This window comes from Theobroma cacao, chromosome 1 (assembly GCF_053813885.1).
Source record: "Theobroma cacao isolate CCN51 chromosome 1, ASM5381388v1, whole genome shotgun sequence".
Taxonomy (NCBI): Eukaryota; Viridiplantae; Streptophyta; class Magnoliopsida; order Malvales; family Malvaceae; genus Theobroma; species Theobroma cacao.
In genome coordinates this window covers 36,039,820-36,048,647 of record NC_142639.1, presented here as the reverse complement: position 1 = coordinate 36,048,647, position 8,828 = coordinate 36,039,820, and the positions used below count along the sequence as shown (strand labels likewise).

General features: G+C 35.8%; 2 protein-coding genes across 7 annotated transcripts; both read left to right on the top strand.

The window, feature by feature from the left end:
• Nucleotides 1-738, top strand: LOC18613485 (Thioredoxin superfamily protein). The gene has a single exon (XM_007050744.3). It carries the CDS (start codon nt 256-258, stop codon nt 556-558), a length of 303 nt encoding a protein of 100 aa, XP_007050806.1. The 5' UTR covers nt 1-255; the 3' UTR covers nt 559-738.
• A 3,653-nt stretch (nt 739-4,391) lies between these two features.
• LOC18613484 (membrane-anchored ubiquitin-fold protein 3-like) lies at nt 4,392-8,745 on the top strand. 6 transcript variants are annotated; one of them, XM_018128458.2, is made up of 6 exons: nt 4,392-4,603; nt 5,031-5,167; nt 5,419-5,643; nt 6,199-6,369; nt 7,577-7,651; nt 8,439-8,745. In XM_018128458.2, the coding sequence occupies exons 3-5, from the start codon at nt 5,511-5,513 to the stop codon at nt 7,639-7,641; spliced, it is 369 nt and encodes a 122-aa protein (XP_017983947.1). In that variant the 5' UTR covers nt 4,392-4,603; nt 5,031-5,167; nt 5,419-5,510; the 3' UTR covers nt 7,642-7,651; nt 8,439-8,745. The 6 variants fall into 6 exon arrangements, with proteins under 6 accessions (XP_017983947.1, XP_017983912.1, XP_007050803.1 ...); XM_007050741.3 differs by having other exon boundaries at nt 4,395-4,603; nt 7,612-7,651; XM_007050742.3 differs by having other exon boundaries at nt 4,395-4,603; nt 4,994-5,167; nt 7,612-7,651.
• The last annotated feature ends 83 nt before the right edge of the window (nt 8,746-8,828 follow it).

Here is an 8,828-nt window from a genome sequence, read left to right as displayed (position 1 = left end):
GCTTAAGTTTCAGCAACCTTAAGCTTTGAACTATTTTCTCTCTTTCCCACTTCCCCTTCTCAAAGTCCAACCTCCCACTACCATTGGATCAAATGCAGTCTGAATTCGATCCGATGGTCTTTTAAGCTTTAAGTGAAATCGACAGGTAACCAAGGGACTTCTCCAACTTAAACATTTTCTTTGTCCCGTGTTACTTACTGTCTTCACTCGAGAACTTTGCACGTATTAAGCAAACATTGTCAATCAGGATTCAACATGGACAAGGTGATGAGATTGGCCTCAGAGAAAGGGGTAGTGCTATTCAGCAAGAGCTCATGTTGCCTGTGTTATGCAGTCAAAATTCTATTCCAAGAGCTTGGGGTAAGCCCAGTGGTTCATGAGATCGACCAAGACCCTGAAGGCAGGGATATGGAGAAAGCTCTCACGAGGTTGGGGTGTAACGCGCCTGTTCCAGCTGTCTTCATTGGAGGAAAGCTGGTGGGCTCCACCAATGAAGTCATGTCCCTCCATCTAAGTGGAGGGCTGATACCTTTGCTCAAGCCCTATCAGTTGTGTTAAATTAAGTATTTCAATATCACACCGAAAGAATAAAATTGGCTCGAATGAATCAGTAGTCTCTAGTGAGCTGTGTATTGTGTAGTCTGTGTAGCTTTCTATATGTCTCATGTGCTCTCTGTAGCTTTGGATTAGCTCTAGCATGTAATCTATTTCTATTTCTTATGAAGTTAACTTTATATACTTTCTGCTTTTGAGGTTCAACAGAATTTAATTACTGTATGTAATATGGATGCTTCTCTCCGTCAAGAAACTTCCTACAATTATTTCATTCAAGCATTCATTTGTGAAGCCATTTGTATAATGTGCAAATCTAAACATGAACATGAACAAACTCTCATTGTTGCACCACTTCTTGGAATTACATATCTACAGTTATTTCCATCCATATCACAATATATATCATTTGTGAGTGTGTGTTTCAAGTCTGAACCCCAAAATTGAATAAACTTTATGGTAGTTTCAGCAAAGCAATATGCTATCTTTTATTTAATGGTCCACACACCGAATTGTAAGATCTTAAAATGCCAGATACTGGTGACAAAGTGATTGGTTTTTATATTGAAGCATCCCGATGAAATTCCCCATGATCAATCTTTTGATATACGCATCCTAAGAACAACCGAAAAGGAGTCAGTTCGGATCAATGTATGAGAAATACTAATAGTAGTACAAAATAGAAAAAATCCCGAAACATCAAAAGCTTGTTATGTGGAGGGACCTAACCAGAGTTGAGTTCCTCAACTTTGGAAACCCCTATTGCATTCCTCCACATGCAAAAAAGTTTTCAAAAGGAAAATTCTAAACTTTTTCTGTTGTCTGCTACCATTGGTTCTTCCACTTTATCTTGGATAAAGAAAGGTATTACATTCCTTGCCTTTTATTCTTTGTTTTAATTTACTTTGTTCTTTTTCTTCTGCAATGGTAGACAAGTGGTTGTCAGTCAATATCAATGGTAGAAAACTTCCCCTCAGACTTTGCAACAAAAACTTGGTAAAATCTGATGATATATATCAGTAGGGAACTCGCTAGCATCTCGATGGCATTAATGATATTCCCCATGCCATATTCTTCTCTTTAGCACATCAAATAATAGTGCTCAGTAGGTGCTCTTGAATTAATTTGCAAATATTGGGATCCGATATTATATGCAGTAGTAATTACAGCTTTGCTTCAAATGTTTCAGCAATGTTTGCAGACCATTCTGAGGTGAACAGCCTTATTACAGAATGAAGAGATTCGACAATTCACCTTCAATGAGAATAATTCCATGTTAATGCTAATGAGAAAAAAGATAAACAGTAATATATATATATATATTCTTTTGGTCAACACTTCAATAGATGTAGAAAGAATGAAGCTAGAAATCAACACACCCATACCTCTTAGTTAATTTAAATGCACCTGTGCTTATATGTGCTCTTGGCATGTTGGAAATTATCACTACAACCAAATAAATTAACTGGAATGTGCATGACAGCTGAATGTAGTAGTCTAAAACAAGCCGATAACAATCATGATGGCTGTAAGATTAGGATATCTCAAGTCCCACAGGCGCTGAAATTCGGCTATGATCGGTCCCCCCCCCCCCCACTTTAGATGATATATGGAATAGGTATCTTCCTGACTGAGCTGATCATTAATTTACATGGCCATAAATGTTTTAGTTATTGCATTATTCTATTGATCAAGGGGACAGTGAAATAAAAAAAAAGGTATACTGTAAATAATGTCTTCAGAAGATTCCTCCATTGTATATGGAGACAAGCATATGAATGCTGTCAATGAAGTCAAAAGCAGGATCAATCGAGCTAGGTGGAGTCCTACAAAGGGAATCACACAATATTGGAACTCCTCAGCTTTCTGACAGTCAATCTCGCCAGTCTTGATCATGCTGTGTGGGGACTATGACCTTTGCAACTGGTTTGGATCTTTTGATCATCAAGAAAAGAGGTTGGACCGCTTGACCACTCTGTACTATCATCAGACATTACCTACCAACCTGTGCTGTGATACTGCAAACCATACTAGCTTGTACTGTCATATGTTCTTCATGAAAAATTAATACTGACTTTCATTTCTATTTAGCAACTAAAACAAAATTCTATAATGACATTTGTTCTACAATTCTTCACTAAACCTCATGTAAGCTACTTTTCGTAGTTTTACCCAGACAGGTTCGGTTCCATCTAGTTTTTTCTGCAAAGACCTGTCTGCATGGATAAAACAAAGCCAGGAAGCTTTGATAGCTGATTAGTCAGATGCTTACAGAGTGAAGTAATGTTAGTGGATGAATAAACTGCAGCAAGACGGTATAAGAAATCCCATCATCTGTACTTAAATTGTAAAGCTTCCAATCAAGCGATGGATTGGCTGTGTATCAATGCAAAGAAGTTACATTACGTTCCATATTCTTGTTAACTACTGTGTGCTTACCACCATGCTACTGAACTTTGTAAGTAAATCTTTCCAAAATAAATGTGTTTCCATCTAATCTCAACTTATTTTTCTTGACACCTTTGAAACAAGCTTCATTGTTTGTTTGTCTGCCATAGCAAGCTGAGCTATTCCACAGGCTGAACAGGTTCATTAACTGGTAGGGATTTAATGACCCTGAAAGAACAATGAGACTCACTCGACTATAGGGTGCTAAGAACACCAAAATCAGTTTGAGAAAGTGTATCTGGTTCATTTGACCAAGGGGGTTTAGTTTGTTTCTCTGCTTCATCTGCTTAGTTTCCCCTAATTAAGCATTCTTTTCTCTCTAGGGGAGTTGAAGAATCTCAGTTAAACTATACCAATACGTAGATACGCCTATGTACATATATTACACACATATCAGTTATCAACAACTAAAGTAAGACAGCACCAGGCAAAAAAAAGATCTGGATATTTGGAGATAAAGCTGTCTGAAGGAAGCACTTTGCAGCCTCCCCTCACTCCGCCCACCCACTTTCACTTGCCTTGGGTGGGTTGCAACTACCAATCGCATCATGGTTGTCATAGTCACCATCTTCAGGATTATATTCTCTCTTTGCTTTACAGGAATGGTCAAGCTGTACCAAGGGACTAAACATTTCAATTACTAGTAGTATATAATACACGAAAAAGCTTGATAGTTGACAGCAGAGGCCATTAATTTGCTAGAAATATTGGCATGGGAACACCATACTTCCTTCTTTTGGCCCAAAAGGGCTTGCATAAATATCTAGGTTGCAACTCTCGGGTCTTGACTGATATTGTGGTCCATTTTTTACTCTTTTTTTTTGCTTAATTAGCTTAAAGATTATTACTCTTTTAATTAATTATCTTTGATTATCCTACAATCCAAGTGTTATTTCAGTAAATCATGTCTTTAACCAAAGATTATTGGTCCAATGATCGTCACATGCCCAACATTTAGAAGGTCCAATAACTCTCCTATTTATAAATAATCTTTTTTATAAAGTTTTCTAACATGAAGTAACTAAATTTCTACTAGTATAAATTGCCACTCAAATTTTCTTATATTCCTCAGGCCATAAAAGAAAAAGGGAGAAAATGAATGAGTTGCTCCAGGGGAAAGTAACTAACAGTAACGGCCACCTCCGTTTTCTCTATTTGTTGGTGACCGCCTTAATTATACGAGAATCCAATTCCAAAATGCCACGTGTAGGTATAGGTTAATTTAGTCATTCCAGCAAGTCATTGATTCGACGTGGCAAACAAAGAATGCATGCTTGAGGAGTTCCATTCTACTGTCTTCACAGGATAATGGAGCCTGTAAAAAATAGTAGTTGTAGTAGTGTAAAGTTGGCTCTGGATTAGATCGACCGTTTTATCTACTTCGATTTTTTACATCTTTATCACAGAGATTTTTGAAAAAGAATTCTTTTTTTTTAAGGAAAAAAAAAAAGAAGAGGGAAAGAAAAACTGTCTTTAAACTATCAAGGAAAGAAGCGAAAACTTCTCTCTTTTTTTGTTCAAACACCGACGCAGTGGCTAGAAAAAGCCTTTTGCTTAATTCGACTCTCTCTTACTGATCTTCCGTCAATGGCTTCTTGATCAGGTCTTTTCCTTATTTCCTCTCTCGATCTTTTTCTTTTTTTGTCTGATCCTTTATCATTTTCGATGATTTTCCTTGATTCTCTAGACGAAAAAGAAAACTAAAAGAAAGAGAAAACGGCGGTTTTTGTTGTGATATCGGTTTTATGAATTGATAAAACAAAAAAAAAAAAACAAAGAAGAGAAAAAGAAAAAGAGGAATGGATAATCGGAAATCTCACCTGAATTCATCTCCATTAGGTTCCAATTGCATTTCTTTTCAGATTCTTTTTCCCTATTTGTCAATTCGATAATATTTAATAGGAATTTTGCTGTTTCATGTTAATTTTCTTTTTCAATCAGAATATAGCAGAATATCTGAGATCCTTTTTTTTAATTTTATTTTGGTCATAAGTTCGGTTCTTGAGGTTGAGTTCTGCATTTTGTTAAAGGAACATTGGTTGAGAGCTGTTGACCGGAACCTTATCAGTTATCAGATCATATGAAGTGCTCACTCGGTTGGCGAGGTTCTTAGGCAGTTGATTTACGTGCACTCTTACCAAATAATTTTTTGGAAGGATTAGTCGAGGTTAGTTTAATATAATGCAATTGAATTAGATTATGCATTTCTTTCATGAGTGTGAAAACAATCTTATAAAAAGTAACAAGAAGTTCTCCATTTTTTTGCTTTCTTGGTGATATGATTGAAAATATATAGTAATCCTTTGTGCTTCTGCCTGGTTTAACTGGAATAGGCCATTGTGTTGATTATGCAAGAAAAATTTTTAAGAATGTGAAGATTTAGGGGTTGAGTTTTAGATATGGGGAATTCTTGTGCAGGTGAGTGAGGGAGGACTGAATTCTGGGACTAAAACTGTTCATTTGCTATCACATTCGACCTGCAAGCTGGGAAACAGTGAACTAAGACTACCATGGCTGAGGGGGAGAAGCTTATAGAGCTTAAATTCCGCATTTATGATGGAACGGATATAGCACACAGTACTTACGCATCCTCTATGACTGTTTCAACTCTTAAGCAAAAGATTGTTGCTGAGTGGCCCCAAGGTTATTTGTCTACCTTCTGTTTACATGTTTTCCTCCTCGTAACTTACTCCTTGCTGAATTATGAAATTGAATAAACATCATTGGTGCTCAGTTTGATTGTGGTTGTTTATGTTTTTCATATCTTTTATTTAATCACTTTTGAGCTAAGCATTGCTTGAGGGGCATGTGCTCAATTCTTTTGTCTTTTGGTCTTTGCTTTGAGTTTCTTTTCTACAATGTTTGTTAACCCTGTCATTGATAAGCATCATTTTAGTAATGAGCATTGCCTATATAGTATGCTAAAACAATTTTTCGTGTTGGCTTATACTCATTTGAATGACATTGGTATATACACACTTTGAATGTGCGTAAGCAGAACAGGCTTCAATTTTCATTTTGATGATCTCGTTCAGCTTGGAGAAAAGGGCTGTTGTCAGCCACTGTATATGAACTCATATGCATATACTGCATGTTTATGAATGTTCAATACGAAGGAATTTGAATTTAAATATTCTTGGATGATGCTTCTTTCCTACAACAAGTGTCTGAGTTAATGGAGTCTTTATGTATTTTCAGACAAAACAGTCACACCAAAGTCAATAAATGATTTGAAACTTATACATGCTGGTAAAGTTCTGGAAAACAACAAAACGCTTGCTGATTCCAAGATAACATTTGGTGACCTTCCCGTTGGTGTTATTACCATGCACGTAGTAGTGCAGCCTGCTATAGCAAAAAATAAGACAGGTTTGTCAAGTTCTCTTTCTTGAAAAAACTTCTTTGGAAGAATGTACTGTATGAAATCGTCTTGGGATTTAATTTTTCGGAGAATTAACAGGTCTTTATTTTCTTCATCGCATTCACAATTTGCATGTAGATCCTTTCTGAATTCATGGTACATAAATCTGTCTACGAAACCCTCCCACCCTTTTCCTGCTACATATTTCTCAGGAAAAGGAAATTAAAATGGAGAAATAAAATGAAATTATTCTGTGGTTGTCATATACTTAAGTAAGGCAGGCATACGAAGCAGTCCTTTTAATAAACCTTATAAAGTAATTGTGAGGCTAGCAGAAAAGCAAGATATTTAAGTAGTCCAAGTTTTGTTATGTTGCCTATTTCAGTAACAAGCCCCCAAGGCCTATTTGCCTTTTTCTGTTTTCCTCGTGTATATGTTGTCAATTTTTTCCCAAAGAGGGGGGGGGGGGGGGGGGGGGGGGGGGGGGTTAAGGGATGCTTGCTTTGAAGTATTTTTCAGAAATAAACAGATGATGTTGCATTAATGATCTTAATCTTTGAGTTGCTTTGTACATAATTATTAGTACATGCTTCTGAAAAGGAAAAGCATGCAAACAATTCCTGGTTATGTCTCACTTTGTCATCCCCAGAAAGAACACTAGATTTGTCATCAATGGACTTTCATATAACCATGTTGGAGACTATTCATTTTAATTAATTTTTTGTGCCATTAGCAAAAGATAATAGTAAGAAACATCTTTGTGTCTCTATGTTATATTCTTCACTTAATATTTCGATACTGATCTGACTACGTAAGTTTCTTATGCAGAGCAAGTTATTTGACAATTGGAACTCATAGTTGATTTTTTCTTTTCTTTTTCACCACTAGCATTATTATGAAAAAGTAGAGTTGATTTAGCTTAGGGTTTCAAGAGTTTATACCTATTTAAAAATTGTTCACATATGATCAAACCTCAGGATGCCTTATTTATTAAGGTGTTGTCCCAAAATGTTAGTATGTAGTCTGTAAAGAACACACTCAATGGAGTTTCTTTTACTAAATAAAGATATGAATGAGTTCTTTCCTATGTCTCCCTTATTCTTGGAGTACAGTGCAGTATTTCAAGGTTTTATTTCAGTTTGGATTCTGGCAACTGCATAAATTATACCAACACTTTCATCTGTAGCTAGGGTCTGATGGTTTAAGCTTGTCCAGTGTCTCATTTTCCCATCTGTCTTGGTGCACTGCAGAAAAGAGCCAGGAGGAGATGCAAAAGCTGAATTCATGCGGGTGTGTTATTCTTTGATCAATAAACATTCACTGTAGTTATACCTTGTATTAGTCCGATTTTGCTTTTGAAATGGTGTTCATCTGTATACTTGCTGCGTTCTGACTCTGACTACTCAAGTATCATTGTTCTTTTTGTAACCATCCTCTCTTACCGGTAAAATTAGGATACCTGGAAACACATTTTGTATAAGCTATGATTGTACAGATGAATCAATGCAATTGAGAGAGAGAGATGATAACAATGCAGGTTGCAGCAAAATACCTTTTGACATTGATACATCCAATTCTAATTGTTCCTGTGTTGAGTGTCATGTTAATATTTGTAATGGATTCCATCTCACTTTTGCAACAAATAGTCATAAGCATAAAGAGAAGGAAAGCATTTCATGTGCTGAAATGAATACCATGTCTTGAGAGGATTACATGCACATGTTGACACAATATGCGCTCAACCCAACTCCATAACAAAAAAAAAAAAAAAAAAAAAAAATTGAAAGAAAGAAATGGAAGTTTAGATCCCTTTTGGTTGTTAGGCCATAACCAAGAAAGTAAATATCACATTCCAGTTCTTTGGTTACTGCAAATAGCTTATTGGACATTTTATTTTCAATTGATGCAACATATTTTGCAGGATTTTGGTGTCATACATCTCCACTAGATTACATAAAAAATGTGTCTGAATTGCAAAATTTTTATTTTTTCGCCAAGGAAGGAGACAGAGCAAATGATGAATTCACTGCTTTATGTTAATCAATGCCTGAAAAAGAAACTTTTACTACTTTTGCAGATTAACTTCTTCTGATACGAAAGGATGGAAGACTAAAGAATTAAATGCTGTGTTAGATGGAAAAGAATAGGTAAGTGGCAGAGTAAGACGGAGAATTTTGGACGGAAAATGTGTAAAGAATAGGTATGTGGCAGAGTGAAGCGGAGAATAAGGTGAAGAAAGTATGGGGGATAAGTAAGTAGCAGAATAAAGTTGAGAATAGGATGAAGAAAATACAAGGAAGAAAAGAATTTGAGAGAGCGTGAAAGTGTACTTGGCACTGTTCAAGAAATTTTATCATGTCAAAATGAATTATCAAAATTTCTTATACAGGGTAAGAAGAATTAGATACTCCAGAATAATTCTTAATACATATAATAAGTAAAAATATTCAAAAGAGTTTTAACGTAT

Bases quoted from the DNA above. Each gene is read 5' to 3' on its own strand.
- LOC18613485 (XM_007050744.3), top strand. From the start codon at position 256: ATGGACAAGGTGATGAGATTGGCCTCAGAGAAAGGGGTAGTGCTATTC.
- LOC18613484 (XM_007050741.3), top strand. From the start codon at position 5,511: ATGGCTGAGGGGGAGAAGCTTATAGAGCTTAAATTCCGCATTTATGAT. The intron at 5,644-6,198 runs GTTATTTGTCTA...ATGTATTTTCAG, and splicing joins TGTTGCTGAGTGGCCCCAAG to ACAAAACAGTCACACCAAAG. The intron at 6,370-7,611 runs GTTTGTCAAGTT...GGTGCACTGCAG, and splicing joins TATAGCAAAAAATAAGACAG to AAAAGAGCCAGGAGGAGATG.